The sequence below is a fragment of the Pogona vitticeps genome, chromosome 3, assembly GCF_051106095.1.
Source record: "Pogona vitticeps strain Pit_001003342236 chromosome 3, PviZW2.1, whole genome shotgun sequence".
Lineage (NCBI taxonomy): Eukaryota > Metazoa > Chordata > Lepidosauria > Squamata > Agamidae > Pogona > Pogona vitticeps.
The window spans coordinates 34,278,856-34,300,252 of record NC_135785.1 but is presented as its reverse complement, the minus strand read 5'-3'; the positions used below and the strand labels follow the sequence as shown (position 1 = coordinate 34,300,252).

Below are 21,397 nucleotides of genomic sequence, written 5' to 3'. Positions count from 1 at the left end.
CTGCCTTTGAAATCACACCCTGTACTAGTAGATCTGTGTTTGGGTGTCAAATGCTATTTTAATGAATGAATAAGGCTTACGACAAACCACACTGCCATCTAGTACAAAAACACTACAGATGAGTAGTGTAAAAAAAGAGGAAAAAGATATAATCTCAGCTTTGCACAACAGACCTTTGTCTCTCTTAGATACAAATACTGTACATGGATTATTTTAAATGGTGCACAATATACGTTGTATGTTTGCATGTGAATTCACTCAAATTCACTCAAAAGATTAAAATCAAGCAAAAATGCTATAGAGATGTATTTAATGGTTAGTCACTGGTGTAGAGTTGAATTAATGGTTACAGTTTAAAAGAAACAAACATAGCACACAATATTTATATTTCTATACTTGCTTTCATGAACACCTTTCACAAAATAACAGCTGTTCTTTTGGGAGATGAAACATGGATGTACACAAAACCTTTTGGAGAAGTGTTGAGTAAGCTTACCTATTAACTGGGATTGCTTCAGTATGAAATTCTGAAAGCTCATCTGTCATTTCATCCAGTTTCACTGATTTCAATCACCTTATCTTTCTGGGGGGAAAATGGCACCTCCTCCTTTTCTGCTTCAGCACAAACAACAAAACAGGACACAGATTTACGTAAGTATGCCCAATTCCTACCAACCCAGCAAGCAAAACCAAGCATCATTTGGTTCAACACAAATATTGTTCTGTGGATTGTTTGTTGCCTTCAAGTTGGAGCTTCTGTATAGTGACCTTCATAGGGCTTTGATGGTAAGTGAGATATTTAAGGAGTGCTTTTATCAGTTGTACTCCCCCAGTGGGTTTCCATGACTGAGATAGAATTTGAACCCCTGAGTCCTAGTCTGTTACTCTGTCCACTACACTATGTTGGGTATCTACATCACAATGGGAATCTATGGATCACTTCCAGTAAAAGTGACTTTCATCCCTCCAATTTATGGTGTTCTAACCTTTCATAAACAATTTTTAAAAATCAGGTCAATAATTAGTAAGGTTGAGGATAACAGCCACTTCTTTAACAGCCCACAATAAATTGTTTTGATGTCAATGCCGTAAAAAGCAACTAAAAGCATAGCATAAAGTCATGAAAATCAGAAGGAAAATTGCACTGTATTCAGGATAATTCCTTACCCAGGAAAGAGAACACTTCACTTTGTAGCTGCATGTTAAAATCAATGCAAAACATTCTATACTTGAATTCTCCCTGCAAATAAAGATTTTTAAAGGTAGAAGCAAAACCAAACATTACCTTAAAGTAGCAAGTGTTTGGTTTCTTTCACATCATCTTTGGAAGATCAGGGTTTTTTCCACTGTGTTTGTGCTATGCAGATGTGTATTACTTGAACACATCTGGTTTTAGACACGTGGCTTTCAGTTAGATAAGACACATGTTCTGATGAGAATCACGTACAGATCCAAGGCAAAAGATCTGAGACTCTGCTGTGTCCAGTACCTGGTAGATACATAGCACCTGGTACTGGACTTAGCAAAGTCCTTCCGCTATGCATTTTTACTGGAAATTCAAGCAAGTTTCTAGAACACTCAACATGTTTCCAAGACAGAGGACAGAGTCACAATGAAAAGTTATGCTGGCAGAAATCCACTAGCATACATTTAAGCGACAAATTGCAGCTCATTAAGAAGTTGCTGCTTCTTGTAACTATTCAGCACTCGTGTAACTGTTGGGCAACAAGAAATAAAACGGCTGACTTTTAAAGCAGCAGCAATTCAACACCAAAATATATGCTGATGGATTTATGTCAGCTGGTGCAAATAGTAAGGTTGTGGCCAATGTGGAAGTTCTGTTCTCCCTCCCTTCAAATGCCCACACAGGCTGCACCTAAAGGACAGTCCTCCATTGTTGCTCAAGGTTTCCGAAACTTTGGCATGAAAAGCAAATAAAGGTGTACAGATTCATAGCTTTGAATGTCAGCTCCCAAGCAGCTCTTCCTCAGTCATATCACACACTTCTAAAAGCAACTCTAGACATGGGTCTATAGGTCCTTCTTTCTAGAAGTAGAAGCACCAATTGTTTTTTCTTCTTTTTATCATCTCTGATTTTCTTCCAAAATGTAGTTACCTATCTATTTTTACCTATTTTTCAAGTCCCTCGGCTGGCCAACCATGCCCACTTCCTCTGCTTTTTATTCAGTTCAGAGGATAAAACATCTAGCCTTACTTTCTCTTCTCACAGTTTCTCTAATTTCCAATCCTACACATGTCATCAGTCTCAGATCTGAAAACTTCAATCAAACCTTTTCTGATAAGAGTTTCTTGGATCTTATTTCCAGCTTGCTGCAGGTCTGTTCTTGGCATGCCCCATTCTCCTGGGTCCTCTTCTCAGACTAAATCATCTTAGTTATTTATCTAGACTTGTAGTTTAAATCCTGTTGCTTGTTTCACTTTCCTGTCCTTTGATGTAGTCTCCTCCTTGCCTCATTCAGAGCCTGTTCCTCCAGTCTGTCAGCTTCTCATGTGGCCAACTCCTCCAAACACTGCCTCTGTTTAGTATCCATTTCAACAAAATGAAAATCTTGAAGAGATGCAAGGGGCACTTTTTTCCCTAATAGTATGTTTTAAAAAATGCTTCCTGTTACTTGCTTGTCTGGATATTGAAGGAACAGGCACAAGAGAAGTTATATTAAACAACGAAAAAGATGTGACAATGGATAACTGTGGCCATATGACTTAGAGATTGTGGGTGTTATAGTCCAAAAAAGCAACGTTTCCAAGCTGTGTCTAGGTTTCTGTGTTGTGATACAATCTGGCTCATTAAACTGGGACTCTGGCCTGGTTCTGCAGTAAACAAGATTGCTTTTAGCATGTTTTTCATTATGTGTTCCCAAAAAAAAGAGGAGAGAAGGAAACAAGTTTGTATAAAATATGCATGAGCTAATTTATATAGAGAGATAAAGTTAGAATTAGGCGCTAGCATGTGGAGAGAAATATGATGGCTGAATGTGGCATAGCATAAAGTTATACATGCAGATCTTTGAAAAGAGTTATGCCCAGGAAGTCCCCACTGCATGCATGATTGTATTGACTGCATAGCTGTTTATGTAGCTAGCTGTGTGATGAACCTGCAGCATTGCTTGCTAGATGTGACTTCTGCCTTTGTATGGATTTTACCACTCACACCTTCAAGTTATGCAAGCATAGCTATGCAACAGGACTTTGGTCATTACCTTTTATCATAACCTGGAAGGCTATGGTCAGTTGATCTGTGTCTATTGTCCAAACTGTTGATGGGTAATTCCTGAGTCACTGCTTTCCTTTTTTCAAGGGTTGCTACCATTAAATTGGACTGGGCAGCCCCATTAAAACAGGATTGTCTTTGTTAAATAGAATTGCCAAATAGTGGATTGTCTTCAGTAAGATAGAATGTATGACCACTCTGCATGGAATAACAGAGACGGAAAAGTTTATAGCAGATTTAACTAGTGATGGACATTTTCAGGAAAGGTACCAGGTGCAAAGCATACATTCCATCCTAAAATTTAATAGGCACCATGTCTTCTACACCTTGTTATTCTGTTTGCAAAAGCAGCTGAAAATAGTAATTTTCATTTTATGCTATCATTTATTATTTAGTTTTCTGGCCAATGTTAATGTGATTGCCCTTATAAGATGATTTTTATTTTCTTACACATATTCATTGTAACGTTAATGAACCTATGAACAGTATTTGGAAATGAAAATGCATATTAGAAATAATACCTGCACAGTGGATACACATCAACCCAAGCAAAACAACGTAAAATTGCTTGATCCATTTTTTTTCTCTCACACACACTGAGGTGGGGGTGGGGGGATTCACAGACCAATATTATCATTGCATACATATTCCAGAGGGTATAATCCTGTTAGTCTGCTGCTGTGAAAAAGAGCTCCACTGCACAGATTATAGCATGAGTCTTTTATGGACCAAAGCCCATATAATCAGATACAAAGAGTGTCATGCAGAAATTCAGGAATATATTCAGTACACATGGCTATGGGTAGGTCTCAGACAGTAACAGCAGAGGGAAACAGAATACAAAACATATTGACAGTCACAATGTGGTCACCAAGCACTCACAAAATTGTAGCTGATAACACAAATTTCCTGGTAGTTGGTGCATTTTGCGTTCCAATTATAATGACTCTGTGAATTGAAAATTTCGACAAGGCCCCATCATTGGTGACCCTGCTCAGGTCTTAGAGATTAAGGTCTCTGAAGAAGTGGACTTGCCCACAAAAGCTCACATTAAAATATAGCAGTTAGTCTTTAGGGTGCCACAACCTTTTTGTTTTCTTCATTTGTTTGTTTTTGCCTGATATGCAGAATAAGGTTTATCTATTAATCTCTCAGCTTATCTCCCTCCAGATCTTTCTCCTGGAAACTCTCCTCCAACATCAAATTTAGAATGAATCAGTTCTTCTCCCTGTCAGCTTTCTTCACTGTCCAACCTTTGCAACAGCACACCACCACCTAAATGATCCTGAAATTTTCACTCCTCCTTCATCTGAATATAATCCAGTTTTCCATATTCTGCATATAAATTGGACAGATAGGGAGACAGAATACATTCTTGCCTGACACTATTGTTGGAAACCCTTCCATTTCTCTATATTCTATACTAACTGTGGAATCATGTTCAGAGGAAAGGTTAAGTATCAGGATAATCAAATGTTATGGCACACACATTTCTTTTAGAACAATCCATGTCTTCTCATGATCCACAAAGTGGAATGCTTTAATCTGATCTGTAAAGCATTAAATGATTTTTCTTCTGACATTTTTTGGTATGTTTCAGTAGCTGATATATATTTGCAATGTAAATTCTGCTAGGTGCTCCTGATAGTAGGTAGGTAAAGGCAAAGGTTCCCCTTGACATTTAGTCCAGTTGTGTCCGACTCTACTGCTCAGCGCTCATCCCTGTTTCCAAGCCGTAGTGCCAGTGTTTGTCCAAAGACAGTTTCCGTGGTCACATGGCCAGCATGACCAGCATGCCATTACCTTTCCACCATGATGGTACCTATTTATCTACTTGCATTTCCATGCTTTTGAACTGCTGGGTTGGCAGGAGCTGGGACAAGCAACGGGAGCTCACTCTTTCACATGGATTCGATCTTACGACTGTTGGTCTTCTGACCTTGCAGCATGGAGGCTTCTGTGGTTTAACCCACAGTGCCATCATGTCCCTTCCTCCTGATAGTAAGGTAAAGGTAAAGGTTCCCCTTGACAATTTTTGTCCAGTCATGTTCGACTCTAGGGGGCGGTGCACATGTTGGGTCATGTGACTTGACATGCAACAGATGACATCTATAGACATTTTGTAATTTACAGTAATTTGCATCTAAAGATAAGAATCTCTTAACCTGATCCAAACCTTTAGTGACAGAATAATAAATAATCTCTCTCTCTCTCTCTCTCTCTCTCTCTCTCTCTCACACACACACACATATGCAGATAGATACACATAGTCATTACAGTACTTGAATTATTCACAATGGCTATGTATAGGTCAGTGATATTTCCAGTCTGTCCCAGGTGGTAGATGTGTTCTCCCACTGTTTATTTGAATATCACCAATTTATCCTCTCTTGGAAATTTTCCTCTTTAACATTCTGGGAAATCCCTATTAAAATATTCCAGAGTATGGCTTCATATTTTATATATGCGATCTTTGAAAGGTATGGATTATTACTAAGACAATAGTGGGAAGTTTTTTTCAGTTTATTCCAGGTTACACAGGATATGAAAGGAGCTGCTGAGAAAAAGACCACCACTAAAGCGGTTGCAAACTAAGACTAAAGATAAAAGACATTTGGAATGAAGGAACACTCTAATGTCCAGATGCAGGAAGAACAAGAATGTCAAGTATGTGTTTTCTTAGCTGCAGGAATCACATAGTCCTAAACTGCATGAAAAAAAGGGATAACAAAAAGCTACATGGCACAGTGAAGACAAATAGATTTATTGCACTGGCAGGATAGATCAGTGAGTTACTTAAATGGCTTGTGGATCCATCGGTTGCAAGTTTGATTCCCCACTATGCCTCCTGAGCAAAGAACCAGCTCATTTAGCATTGGGTGAACTGCACAATCCCCACGCCCCTCTCCCCCAAAGAAGGGAATGGTAAACCAATTCTGAGTACTCTATACGTATCTAGGAAACACCGGAAAGAGTTCCCGTAAGAACAGAATTGAGATACATAATAACTAAACTTCCTTGAAGCATGGGCTTTTGTGAACACGTAGCCCACTTTGTCAGATGCCACCAGGAAAGTGGACTGTGGGTTATGAAAGTTCATGTGATAATAAATCTATTAGGCTTCAAGGTGATAGAAATATGGCCATTGCTTTTGCTGCAGCAAACTAGCACAGCTAGCTTTGTAAAGAGATAATGAGCAACTCTAATTTCTCTAAAAGTCAAAAGATCCCCCACAGAGAAAATGAATATCTCCATTGCTTCATTCATTCTCTTTGTGTGCTGATGCCAATGCCATATAAGTCATAAATCAAAGGAGTCAGGGAGCAAAAGCAGGCATGCATGCATGCGCTTAGTTCAAGGAAGAGCTTCAGGAAAGGTGGTTTTGTGCATGCAAATACACTTAAGTGGTGAAAAGAAATTATTTAGGGTTTGGAGAGGCAAGTAGGCAACCAACTGAAAAGTAGAGATAGAGCTTTCCATTGTGGTAGAAAGGCCTATGAACTCTCATGGGGAACTCTGACCATGAAGATCAATGACAAACACAGCATGCCGGTAAGCATCCACCTACCTGGATATGACAGATATAGTGTTCAGGCAGGATCATTAGGGCCTCTTCATTTCGAATTCAGAATCTTAGATTCTGAAGTTCCCGAACAGATAGCTGTTTCTTTTGAAAATAGAGGCTGTGTCTTTAATTGTACAACACAAGATTAAAATTCTTGCTGATGACATAAAGCTGCTATAGCAACTTCTTCACCATCTGTATACTGGCCCAGTCTCAACTCAGAAAAGATACAGAACTGGAAATGGTTTGTTGTTGTTATGTACCATCAAGTTGCCTCCAACTTATGGTGACCCTATGAACGATTGATCTCCAAAACGTCCTGTCCTCAACAGCCCTGTCAGATCTTGCAAACTCAAACTGGAAATGGTACAGAAAACTGAAATGAACTGATGCACATTTATTGTGGCAACTAAAAGGGAAAACGATCATGGTTCCTATGAAATGATATATCATATGTACTGGAGAAACTCAACAGAGTTTTCTGGGTTTCCCTCCCCTTCATAACAGTAGACCACATGGTTATCTAATGTGGAACTAACTGGGAGGAAATTCAGGACAAATTAATACCATCTTTATGAAGTGCTTCATAAATATATGACAATCTCCAGAAAAATGTGTTAATCAAAACTAGCTGAAAAGCCTTTAAAAAGGATATAAAAACCCAATAACCAATGACTAACTTCAATAACCAATGACTAACAGAGATGACTAAAAGCAATCTCCAAATTTAGGGGCAATATACTACTTAATATTATTAAATGACATCCCATTCTCTTTAGGGATTGTTCAAAATTTCTCATTCAGTGGGCAAATCCTGTTATGTAATTTGCACTGGTGTAATCCAGTTTGAGCACTGGAAACATTAAAAGTCATTAAAAGCTACCCTTCTTTTAAATTCCAAGGTTCCTTAGGGCTCGTTTTGACTCGAAGAAGCCTTTGGGAGCTGTGGGATTAGGAGAATTCTTAGCAGTAAAAAAAAAAAATCACTGCTAGTTCACCACCTGCAATCCTGATCCTGCCAGTGGCAATCCAGCGTTGATTTTGTTTTTAACTTTTAAAGTCGTCTTCATGGATCTCCCAAGGGTCGCAGAGGCTTCCCCAGAGCAAAAGGAGTGAGGCTTGGAATCTAAAAGGAGGGGTATAAAAACCTTTTAAGTACTTCGTGGGGACACCTCAATTGTAGAACATCCTGCAAAGGGTACCCAACAGGGTTTTTTGTGTTTTCCCTGTTAAAGAAACACATAATTTCTTACTGGATATACTGCTCAGATAAGCTATTCAGATTTTTCAAACTCTAAAAACTTTTGTTTAAGTTAAGGCCTACAGAATGAGGAGGTTTTTCTCTCAAGTGTGAGTTTTTTTTAAAAAAAGATAGGTTCTTTGATGCACAGTAGTAGGAAAAGTGCAAAATTTATTTTATATGTTTGAATCATAATTGTTGCCACGCCTCTTGGGAAATGATCACCTTCAGAAAATAATCACTTTCTGAGCCTCCCCATCATTCTGCTGTGAAAATTCACTTAGATCACATTACCCACCTTTGTCTTGCACCTTGCTGCATGCAGTCTATTCCACCACAAAGTGAGGCATTCAATGTTCTGAACAGATTTCAAACCTACAGGGACTTAAAGAGATTTGTAAAATGGTCTTTGCAAATGACAAAGTAAATCAGTAAACTTACAAGGTCAAGTTGTGCATGTTGTATGAACTCTGCCTTCATGAAATCTCCTTAACAGGGGAAAGTCCTCAGCAGACTTGCTGGGCAGTTAATGAAGTACTGTCCATTATGTGGTTCTATTTCTGGATTTTTCACAAAGGAAATAAACAGCAGAAGACTGATACCATTTATTTTATCTGACATAAAATGCTCTTCTTTCTGCTGTAAAGATGCAAGAATTAGTGGAAAGTGATTGCCCATAGCTGATTTTGTACATATACATTTATATCTTAAACACTGTCTCCAGTACTAGAACCATTTTTCTTTATGTGCCAATGACCTCTAGAAAGTCTTGCCATTAGTAGCCCTGGTCATATCTTGTTGCAGTTTTAAATTTTTGATGAAATTCCTCTAGCTACTCAGCAGAAATTCAGGGATTTGTAGAGCAGAATAGGTTCAAGTTCCTCAGAGTTGTCCACTCCTTTTCCCATTAACTGACACTTAACAATCTCCATAACTCAGAAACATTTGTAGGAGAAATAATAATAATGATTCATTTACAGTTGAACAGATCAAACATCAAACTGAGAAACATGACTGCTTTCAACAACAGACTTAAACAGATTCATTGATTCTTTCCAACAGAGAAAAGAGAGAAAAAGAAAGCTCAGCAGAAAGGCAGAGTTCTCTTTGAATTCAGAGGCAGAGAAAGAACTATTGGTTTGTGTGCTAGATGGCAGTCACCCCAGCCCAGAAAGATGCCTCCCAGCCAAATCTACTAAAGACAGCATGCAAGGTTGTAAAAGCTCCACATATCTTGCAAACTCAAGGCAATGATTTCCTTTACTAAGACACTCCCTTTCATTTTAAGCCTTCATTTTTTTCTTAGTGCCATCCACTTTTCCTACCATTATTGTCTTTTTCAGCAGATATTCTGATGCATCCAGAATATGATGACCTCAATAAAGTCACTTTAGTTTCTTAGCTCCATCAGCTGCCCACTCAAAGGCAGGAATCCCTGCCCTGCCTCTTCGTCTGTGTGGGTGGATGATGGAGGAGGCAAAAGAGGGAAAATCATGCTGTAAAAGTTGAGTGGGTAGTGGCACTGGGGAGACAGGAAGGGTAGCGCACGTCACATGAGGAATGGGCGGGGAGGCAGGAGAGACAGGAGGCACCATGCCGGCACAACACCTGCAAGCGTGGTGACGAATTGTGCCCATTTCTATTGACCAGTTTTCATGTTCAGGGTAATGAGCAATAGTATAGCACAAATCTGTCTTCTGTTTTCTTTCTTTCTTTCTTTCTTTCTTTCTTTCTTTCTTTCTTTCTTTCTTTCTTTCTTTCTTTCTTTCTTTCTTTCTTTCTTTCTTTCTTTCTTTCTTTCTTTCTTTTTAAAATGTTGCTGGCATAAATAAACAAGCTAACATGGATGAATCAAATCTGACTTCTCATGGGAAAGCATCCTATAGTGGACGCATTGCTCCAGAGACTTTGTCTAGAGGGGTGGGGTATAAATTCAATAAGTAAAGAGACAACCTTGTCTTGTTTATTTACAATGCCTTTTGACTGGAAATGCTGGGGCTCTCCCATCACATTCCTGATATCTTATTGAGTTTGATCCTCTAAGAATTTATAGACTGGCAAAAGTAATTAATTCCCAAAGTCACATATGGGCCATTAATGTAAGGCAGGGATTGGCAACTTCCAGAGATCTACTGTAGGAGCTACATAGGCCCATTTCTGAACTTTGGAGTACTGCACACTCTCCCATATCTTCTACCCACTCCAAAAATTTTCTTTGACTGAAAAAGTCCTCTTGCATCCTCTAGTGAGCAAAATGTACTTTTAAGCATTTAACATTAAGGGTGTGTAAAGGCCTCGGGTCCCTCAAAATATGGCAAAATTTCCCTCAGGGCAAACTAGGGCCTTTTTTCAGCTGATATATTTCAAAACCATATAAAAACCATGGGCAACATCTTGCCCACTTTGTTGTAAGGGGAGGAGAAAGGTTTTTGCTAGGCTTGGTCATTTTTAGCATTTGAGCAGCAGTTTAAGAAAGTGTTTTTCAAATGAAAGATTTTGGTAATGATTTTCACATATAGATTTTCCAGGGAGGCACACTTTATCAACTTACCTTAATGGAGGCAGTATAGGTGGAGGCTTTTTAAATCAAAGACTTGCCGTATCAACAGCAATAATAAATAGATCAAGGGAGTACCTTTCTACCACACGTCTCCTTCTCACTATCCCACATGCAAGAAAAGGACAGGGGTTTCCTAGCAACAGAACAGAAACCTGTGTCAAATGGAGGAGCTGAAAAATCTAAGGCCTAGGGGCAAGTTGCCATAAGAAAAGATAATGAACAGAAATCTATACAGAACAAGGGAATTATTGCTTATTCCCAGCAGGGTTAAAATTAATGACCAGCTAGGTCATTCCAGCTAGGCTCAACCACATGCTGTTGTCTTATTTTATTTCCTTCAATTTGCAGTGCTCCATTCTCTGTTCTGTTAATCTTTGAGACAATGGAAGAGGATTAAATTCTAATGCTGTAGTGATTCAGGCTGTGAAAATCTGGCAGTGCTGCTACTTAATTTTTATTCAAAGGTTTTTCTATCCCAAATGTTAAGGAATTTGTGAATACTGGTAAATAATTTTTTGAAAATTAAATAAACGTTTCCCCACATTTGCACCAGCCAAATTCCATAGGTGCAGCTAGTCCCAGCATAGAGCAGATAATGGTGAAGATGCCTGTGCATTAGGTACTGTATTAAAAATGAGAAACACCTCAGAAAAACAGAGGTGGCAACTCCAATTTTAGGATGAATTCCTTTGAATGGGAGTAGGGCTCAGGGAAAAACGGGTCGACATGACTACTGTACTTCTTTTAATATAGGAAGCTGGTGTCAGCAACGGTTTAGGGGATTTCTAAGGAGTGAGAGCAGTTCAGCTGGTGGTGTTGCCGGAGTCCAAAGGGCTAATGGTATGAGGAAACTTGGAGAGAAGATTCGTTGAATATGCCAACACATTACAGCAGAAAGATTAAGCTTCCTGCACACTATGACAGAGCTCTTTGAGAAGACACACAGGAGGATTTGAGGAAGCTGGCCCTGCTCCAGATTACGTCAACAGAGCTGTGTGTTCACAGTGTTTTTTTTCCCTTCAGCTTGGCTTTATTCTACGAGTAGTTTTCCCCTTTCCTTTGTGCAGTGCCACTCTTGCAATCGGAAGTTACACCAGGGACTTTTTCCTTTCTTGTTTTTATATATTTTTTCTTCCTTTTTTCTGCCTGGCTGAAGAGCTTTTTCACTTCCTTTTTTATAATAGCCTTGGGTGTGGCAAGAGAAATAGGACATAATGTTAAAATGCAATGCCAACATGAGCAAACAATTAAAAAAAGCATAAAGATCTATTGAATACTCTCACCCTGGCCATCAATTGGGGGGAGAGGGGGAGGGAAAGGAGTGTGCCCCCACCTTTTGTATGAGTGGAGAGAAATGGAGTTTGGCCAAATATGTAACAGCTGAGTGTTTGATCTGTTCCAGAATCCCAGTGATTTGTTGACTTTAGCCTGCAGCTTCAGATCCTTTGTGGTGCTGCCAAATGAATTTCACAAGCTGCCCAAGGCAGTCAAAAACTAGCAAATGTAGGTATTCTACACTGGTAATGACCATATGCCATCTATTCCCAGCCCTAATTGTGTGAGTTACTCTAAACCGATAAATACTAGACTATTTCATCTGGGGATAGGAATAATACAAAAATATCAGCCCATTGTCAGAAAAAAAAATCTTAAAATACTTTGGTTGGTTTCATGCTTCTTTCGCTACCTTCAAAACTGATTTGCTACAGAAGAACCAAAAAAAATGAGATTTAAATGTAAAGGTAATACATTTTGGAAACAGAGAATACCTGGACAAATGAATCGAAGTAAGAATAATGTCATGACTATTTCTTTCAACCAAACTGGATATGATATCTATTGTGTGAATGCAATCAATGTGTATATTCCTCTTTTGTTCTGGCTTTTATAACCTGGAAGGTAAACACTGGTGGCCAATGCAGTGAGGTATCTCAGCCTGGCACAGAGTCTGTTCTCACTTGGTTTATTTAAGTTGGGTTTTTCCAAATATACAATTAGCACAGTAGTTTCTTTTGTACATGTGGTGGAATTTCCCAATTGTGCAAGGCATCCTAAATATTCCGGAACTAGAGTGAAGATTTTGCTGCCATATTTCCTTGTGGGATAATCTATTGGAGCGACCTGCCATCAGGGCAAAACAAAACCAGTACTGGGCAAGACCTCTCCCTTTGCTGTCCTCTTCTTTTTCTGTCTCTCCCTCTTCCTTTCCACGAGATGTTTGACCTGATCATGTGAGGAAAGCTTCTGAAACTAGGCTGAGACCCACAGGCAAGGGTTGGATGGCAAGGACCCCAAGCTGACCAACCAATCTCAGTGTCTAATCAGGAGGACAGTTTTAATTATCTTAGAACTGCAGAGCCAGGAGGGACCCAATGGATCATCAAAAGTCCAGCTCTGATCAAGGAACTGAACTCCCAACCTCTGGCTTTCCAGCCAAAGACTGAACCTACTGACACATTCAGCCCTTCTTAATCAAGATGAAGATTTTTATTGGGGCAAATGAAAGAAAACACAACATCAGAGCAGATCCAGAGCTTAGAAATAACTCTCTACAAATTCTCTACAAATAATTCTCTACATCACCCACAATATATTATTTTAATCAACAATTTAAAGAATAATTTAATTGATTCAATGTCAACGGTTTTTATGGCTTGAATAAGAATTAGCTTTTCATGATACTTTAATTTGATACTTCTGTGGGGGGAGTTTGGTGGGGTTTTTTTTACTTTTTAAATTTAAACTGAACACCAGCAACATATAACTCACGATTTTTTTAAAAAAACCCTTCAGTGTTAGAGTATCAATTAAAAGAATAAACATAAACAACTTAATTTTTAAATTGCCACTGGTATCACGATAGCTTTATCACTGATATTTCCAAATGCTGGGAACAGAATCCAACTTTAATAAGCGGTGAAAAATTCATTATATTTTTGTTAAAATGTTTCCCCAATGGTTACTGTAGAGTGTCCTTTACTTCTTTAGGAATTTTACAGAACCAGATAGTAACTACACAGTGTGACTTGATCAGACTGGAACCCAAGGCAGATGTAGAATATATGGCCAACCTAGATGGGCAGAATTGAGGGCGGGAACCACTCATGAAACCTGCACTAACAGAAGAGAGCTTCTGTCTGCTCACCGTCTGCTCTGCCAGATATTGCTGGCTCTTCTTTCCTCATCTTTTGGGGCAACAAAAGAGAATGTTCTGGAGTCAAAGTGCTGTGGCATAAAAAACAAAAAGCAAAGCAATTTAATTATGCATGCCATACATTGTCCCCCCACCAGCAAGCTGGGTGCTTAATTTACCAACCTTGGAAGGCTGGAAGGCTGAGTGAACCTCAAGCCAGCTACCTAGGATTGAACTGGAGTAGTAAGCAGAGTTTGGGCTGCAGTACTGCAGTTTAGCCACTGCACCTGGAGGCAGCCATCTGAAATGACAACAGAATATGCTCTCTTTTCTACATTTAGCATAGTGGTTCTGCAAGCTAGCAATACCAAGCTCTGCATCTTTGCTTGGAAGTACATCCCTATGTACCTAATGGGATCTAGTTCCTACTATATTTAGGACTGCAGCCTTCCTTAGGTACTAACACTAACCAGGCTAATTCTGTGTCCTAAAACCCCACAGAGTGAAATTTGTTTCTATATAAACGTGCTTAACAGGATTGTACTGCATTGTATTTGAACGGATAAAAGCTGAGAAAATATGTAGCACTACTGCATTTGAAATAGGAAATTTCTTACAGACCTGAGGATGAATGTCATAATACTGCATATAAAACACATGCAATGCAGCTCCCTAAGCAGTCTTGAGATGCTGTGATTTTCACTAGTGGTATATGGATGAAGGATGGGTTAAATCTCACATTTGTCAGTTTCAACCCATTATCTGACCAGCTATGTGATTGATATCACACGCAATACAAGGATGGGCACATGACAGGGAGCCTGCTGTTGTAGTGGGGACGTTACATGATTTCTACTCATGTCAGACAACATGTGCGCTGCATAGATTCCAATGTTTCTAATCTAACTTTCAGTTCAGAGATTCTTAGTACCATCCAGCCACCCGAAACCTGCTAAGGACTGGGAGGCTTTTAACATTTCTGTCTACCCATGACAAGTATACTTCACATCTCAATGTTATATCCAGTTAGTATAGTCACAATTTTCCCTACCAGAGCTCAAGAACCATTCAATTGCCCTTTGTCTCCAGCTGGTCCTGATGCTGCTGCCACCAAAGTCCAGGTAGGGTTTAGGGGCTGTTTAATTCTTCAAGGCTCCACAGACTGCCTGGTCAAGCTTCTTGATTTAAAGCCATTGGTTTTTTCCAGAGGTCAGATGAATTAAAGGTCATACTTCACTTAGCATGGCTGAGGTGAATGGTGGCACTACTCTTCAAAGTTGGTTGGAAGGCTGATCCCTCTCTGAACCACCAGAAGGGACAAATTCACGGTTCTTCTGCCTTGGCAGAGTCATTGCTATTCTGGACAGCTGCTGTGATGTCTCCCTATACTGTGCCTCTAGCATCAGTGAGAACTACGGCTGCCTCTGCCACCTCTGTCTTGCTGCTGAAAAGTACCTCCTGCCTTCATCCTCCCTCATGGGGCACCTCTGCTTTTTTTGTCTACACATAGATGGTTTTGTCTACACCAGTGCTCCTTCTCCCGTTTGGGTGCCTGGGCAATGCCTCTAAAGGTAATCATCCCCAGCAGTGCCAAATCCTTTGGGTAGGCAAGTGGGACATTCTTCTCTCTGTGGGTAGAATATATTTAATCTGCTTCTTTTTTCATTACTATTTCTCTCCTACCCCATCTTCCTCACTGTACACTGAAGAGTCTTACTTTCTCTAGACTCTCCTAACTGTCTTCTAACTTGCCCTCCTCCTTCACTTTCTCCTTTTATTACTTTCTTCTTTGGCGTTTTTAACTCTACCCCTATCCTGCTTCCTAACCCTCTCTGGTCTCTCCTTCTGGCCTAGAGTACCCTCCATGTGCAGAGATAGGACTCTGAGCACTCAGCCCACACAGCTCTCCACATGTCCTCCTCTGGACAGGAGAAGGCACTTTTACCATGAACATGTCGGGCCCAAGCCCAGCCAGTGCAGGAACTACTGCAATGGCAGCCTTTTAAAGTAGTGAAGGAGGGGAGGTATACCAGCACTGCCCTTGCCTCCATCACCACCTCCTTTCCAGGCAGGGGGCACCGTCAACACCCCTCTTTTATAATGCCGGGTTGCCACAGCAGCTGGTTGGTATAATGTGGAGAAAATCCATCACCTCAAGCCATGAAAGAACCCAAGCCATCTCTGATATTGATTTATGTCAAAACATTAAGACAAAATTTTAAATGCAAATGATTTAATCACATACTGTAGGAAAGACAGGTGAGAAGGGAAAGAAGTGTAAGTCAGCACCTGCTTACGGTTCCTGGTAATTTACTACAGGGTGTGTGCTTCCTCTTCAGTAGTCGGAAGTAATCTTCTGGATTTTCCTGCTCTCCCAACAATTCTGCCTCTCACAAGCTCAGGTGCTCCATCAACAAACACTGGTCTCTATTTCCTCATCTGCTAGCTTCATTTTTTTACCTGTCACCTAATTACTGATTAACTAACTAGAGCCTAGATATCAGTGTAAATGGAGTAGCCACAAAAAACTATAGTTCTATAGTATGTAATCCTGGGGAAACCCCCACATTGGAGAGTTAAAGTATACCCTTTGGTGCTTTCCCTCAAATCCCAAACAGGTGCTATAAATAGCCCAATGAAATGTACCTCACCATGATCAGAAGAGCCAAATTCTTCAAACAGGCACAACATAAGGAGCAATATGATCATGACTGGCTTATACCAGAAGACCACAGGTCTTGTTATTTTGATGGGGCTACTTCTACTCTTGAGCACTGGTGAAGGTAAGCATTATGTTTATGAATCCACCTGTTCAAGGGACACCTTGTGATGATGCCAAAGTGTAGGGATGGACAACTTCTTATCTTGATATTGTTGGACTGCAAGCCAGAGATGGAAAGCAGTGCATTAATGTAATACAGTTATTGGTGGTGAATTATTTCTTTTTATAATGGAGACATTAGGGAATTATATTCAAAAATCACACAACAATTAGAATGGCTACAGCTTTTCTGATGTAACAGGTGAAGTATTCTAGTTATTTTAAACAGTTATTTAAATGGCATTTTAGATATTTTAAAGAAGCATTTCAACAGGAATTTTTCAGTGTCTATACTACTCTTTCTGAAACAATTCACTCTGCTTGAACAGCAAAGAACAGCATATACAGTATGTTGTGAGGGGTCAGTGTGGGTGGGGGAACAAGAGAAAGGAATAAAGACCACTGGTAGAATTAATTGCATAAGCTGTTAGATGCCATTCTTTAAGTGCAGTTTTTCTGAGCTTGGCACATTTCAAATGAGCTGGCTTGTCACTTTCCCTAACCAGCAAACATATTGTGGATTTTTATGAATATGGAAAGTGTCAAGTGGAGAGTGGAGGAACGTGAACTCCCCAAAGAACATTTTTGAATGAGCCATCAACATTCTCTACTTGTGGACAGCAGTACCAACCACATTATTATGTACCACTTTCTTTTCCTGTTCTGTGATTTCTAACACTAATGTTAGCGATGAACACAAATGGCAGCTTGACCTGCTAAGATATTTCCCCATCAAATATTAGTGTGAATGAATTAGCTTTTTGAGCTAAGTAACAGTTAAGAATGTGCGACGTGGCGGTGCTGTGGGCTAAACCGCAGAAGCCTTTGTGTCCTGCAGGGTCAGAAGACCAAGCAGTCATAAGATCGAATCCACGTGAGGGAGTGAGCGCCCGTCACTTGTCCCAGCTCCTGCCAACCTAGCAGTTCGAAAGCATGCAAATGCGAGTAGATTAATAGGGACCACCTCGGTGGGAAGGTAACAGCGTTCCGTGTCTAAGTCGTACTGGCCATGTGACCACGGAAGATTGTCTTTGGGCAAAATGCTGGCTCTATGGCTTGGAAAGGGGGATGAGCACCGCCCCCTTGAGTCGAACACGAGTGGACAAAAATTGTCAAGGGGAACCTTTACCTTTTACTAACAGTTAAGAATACACATTAAAGCTTTTCTATCCATTTCCTGCTGCAAATTCTCACCAATTCTAAGGTGCCAAGCTACAATGAGGGACAATAAGGCAAGAACATCTAGGGGATCAGATGTTGCCCATGTTGGTGCCCATAAATGATTGTGTGTCTTCTGCAAGTTGAGATGGGACAAAATAGATCCTCAAGGGACTTCAAAATAAATTTCTGCCCTAGAACATTATTGGCAGCACTGCCATTTCTTAGGAAAAGAAAAGAGTGGACTCGGTAGTAGGGCAAAATTATTTAATACAAATCAAAGTGTTAACTAGTTCTTAACTGTGTGCATGTTTTCCTCTTCTTCCTTTTCTAGCCCAAAGCAACCGAGATTGTTGTCTGTCTTACACCAAGAAGCCACTGCCTAAAAGGATTATCAGAGGATACATGGAACAACTTTCTAGTGAAGTCTGTGACATCAATGCTGTCATGTGAGTTTAATTGTCTAATAATAATAATAATAATAATAATAATAATAATAATAATAATAATAATAATAATAATAATAATAATAATAATAATAATAATAACTATTACTATTACTATTACTATTACTATTACTGTTGTTGTTGTTGTTGTTGTTGTTGTTGTTGTTGTTATACACAGTACTACAGTGGTGCCTCATAACGAGTGCCCCGTTTAACAACGAATCCGCATAGCGATGTTGATGTTGCGATCACAAAAGCGATTGCATTGCGATATTTTGAATAGGGAAAACATCACATTGCGATGATCGGTAAGCATTTCGCTTACCGATCTTCGCATTGCGATGTTTTAAAACAGCTGATCGGTTCGTTCCAAAATGGCCACCGGGTCAACAAAATGGCTGCTTGCAGCTTTTCCTTGCTTACCGAGGCAGCGCAAATGGTGGCCGGATGGAAGATCTTCGCATAACGGTGAGTTTATCCCCCATAGGAACGCATTAAATGTGTTTTAATGCGTTCCTATGGGTTTTTTTTGCCCTGTATAGCGATGTTTCCGGATAGCGACGTTTTTCCTGGAACGGATTAACATCGCTATGCGGGGCACCACTGTATAAGCACTTGCAGATCTCAGAAATCACACCATCAGAGCTACCAGAAAAAATGGCAATATTGGGAACAGTATACATACTATGCCGATATTCAACAGACACATTTTTGGATAAAACTTGTATCTGTTATAAGATTCCAACCAATGTTTTTATAATTTAATTAACTGTGCCTGGTGTTTTTGAATGATGATGATGGATGAATGCATAGGTGTCTCATGATCAGAGTGGAAGGCCTGGCTCCTCAACATTTTAGTGTAAAGGACCATTCTGTGCTTGGACTGTGATACTCCCCTTCCACAGGAATTGTTTCAAAATAATTTTTTAAAAGGATTTTTTTTAAAAAATTGGCCAAATCATTCTGGCTTCTGTTTCATTTTCAAAAGATTGAAGTCTTGTATCCACCTTTGAAGTGAAAAGATAATGCACCAGTTATTGGCTTATTTTTTCCCCCGAGTCACATCTTTTTGTGAAGCCAGAGTCAAGAATTTTGTCCATATACAACATTGTAATGAAAAGTACTTATATTAAAGTCATCTGTTGTCGGGTCGTCTCCGACACTTCAAGGCACGCTATATTATAGTGTCCAGCAAGGGTCAGAGAGAGGAGAGAGCCGAGCTCACTCAGGCATGTGTGATGGATGGGGTTAAGTGCCCTGGCACTTGTTCAGCCTATCACCCCGGAGTACCAATAGAAGGAGGGACTGGTAAACCAGTTCTGAGTACTTATAGTTAGAAAACCATGAGTGGGTTGCTGTTAATTTGGAATTGACTGGATGATGTATCATTATTAATTTTAATACATAGACAGTGAACTTAAAAATCCTTGCTCTTTATGTAAACCTGTAGACACACTCAAGAATTTGTGTACATAGCTTATCACAATAGTTTCCTTGGCTAATGCCCCTTTGTAATTCTCCTCATCCAACAGTCAGTTTCAGATCAATTAGCAGAGTTTATGGTGAGATTAATAGTTATTGACTACAGTATCTAAAAAGTCACCATAATTCTTCTTTCTTCCCCTAATTATTATTCTGGAAAATACTAATAATAATTCCTGCTTTCGTCCCCTCTTTCAAGTTTCTACACTAAGAATGGATTCAGAGCTTGTGCAAACCCCAAGGACATGTGGGTGCAGAAACACCTACGCTGGTTAAGGTAGGTAGGAACTGGTTTCCTCATAAAAAGTTAAAATGGCTGATTATTGCTGACCATAAAAAGTTTGTATGTATGGGAAGTGCCTAAAATCACAGTAGGTATGAGAAAAGAATTGTTGAGCCATACTTTAGAAATGCAGAACTTAATCCCTCACTTCTCTAATTTGAATGTGTAGCATTTCAAGCCTTCTGAATAGGGCTGTAGTTTCTTTGTCTTACGCCTAATGTAAGAGCTGTGTGGCAAAGGAAAAAAAATGAAGCTCATGTTTCTTTCTCCGTTGTTTTTACAGTAAAAAGCTCAAGAAGATATCAGACACACGACATTTCTGAACCAAAGGCAGAGATAAAAACCTAAACTAGGTTGGAACTATACAGTCATGCCCTGCTTAACGATTACCCTGCATTACGACGAATCCACTTCGCGACGTTTTTGCGATGACTTTTGATGGTCTAAATGGGGGAATTTCGCTTAGCGATTATCGGTTCCCTGCTTCGGGAACCGATTTTCACTTTATGACAATCAAAAACAGCTGATCGTCGGGTTTTAAAAATGGCTGCTGGGTGCTTAAAATGGCTCCCTGCTGTGCTTAGGGACGGATTCCTTGCTATACAGGCACCGAAATTGGCTGCAGTATGGAGGATTTTCACTGGACTGTGAGTTTTTAGCCCACTGGAATGCACTGAACGGTTTTCAATGCGTTTCAATGTTTTTTTTTATTTTCACTTTACGATGTTTTCATTCTACAGCAATTTCACTGGAACAAATTAATGTCGTTAAGCAAGGCGCCACTGCACCTTCTGTGCACTGTTGGGTGCTTTCTGACTGCTAAACCCTGGGTTCCATGCAACCCTCATTCAGAAACTGTTGTATTGTTTGTGGAATGATGTGACAACCAAGCTGAAGAATTGAGGCTATGTTGCAGTTGTTTCTCTGTACACTTGCTGATTGCTAATTGCTGAGTTCACTAGAACTTCAAAAACTGATTCATATTGCATCTCATACTAATCTGAATGAAGCACCTTGTACACATGGCTTTGTTTACTTATGTAGATTCATATTTTATGATGAATTGATAAATATTAAGTTGTATTATATATAACATGTGCCTTACTGGATGTGGCATACATCACATCTATTAAATGTTCAGTGCCTGCAGTTCTTACAGCACACGTATAACTTATTCTGCAACATCTTGCTGCATATTATTATTATTATGATCTCTAACTTGATGGAGTTTGCGTTTATTTGCTTTTTAGCCAAATATAATGTACAGTGGTGCCCCGCATAGCGACGATAATCCGTTCCGGATAAATCGGCGCTATCCAGAATCATTGCTATATGGGGCAAAAAAAACCCATAGGACGCATTAAACCCTGTTTAATGCATTCCTATGGGGGAAAAACTCATTGTTATGCGAAGATCGTCTATCCGTCCGCCATTTTCACCACCTCGGTAAGTGAGGAAATCGCGCGAAAACATTGTG

The 21,397-nt window shown here is 39.7% G+C and overlaps 1 protein-coding gene and 1 long non-coding RNA gene across 2 annotated transcripts; one reads left to right on the top strand and one right to left on the bottom strand.

The window, feature by feature from the left end:
- Positions 1–525: 525 nt before the first annotated feature.
- LOC144587814 (uncharacterized) lies at positions 526–2,558 on the bottom strand. Its single transcript, XR_013542978.1, has 2 exons — positions 2,292–2,558; positions 526–612 (listed from the first exon to the last, which is right to left on the bottom strand). It is a non-coding gene; the product is annotated as an uncharacterized LOC144587814 (long non-coding RNA).
- A 13,830-nt stretch (positions 2,559–16,388) lies between these two features.
- LOC110078453 (C-C motif chemokine 20) lies at positions 16,389–20,945 on the top strand. Its single transcript, XM_072996005.2, has 4 exons — positions 16,389–16,513; positions 18,044–18,158; positions 19,837–19,914; positions 20,204–20,945. The coding sequence occupies exons 1-4, from the start codon at positions 16,432–16,434 to the stop codon at positions 20,241–20,243; spliced, it is 315 nt and encodes a 104-aa protein (XP_072852106.1). The 5' UTR covers positions 16,389–16,431; the 3' UTR covers positions 20,244–20,945.
- The last annotated feature ends 452 nt before the right edge of the window (positions 20,946–21,397 follow it).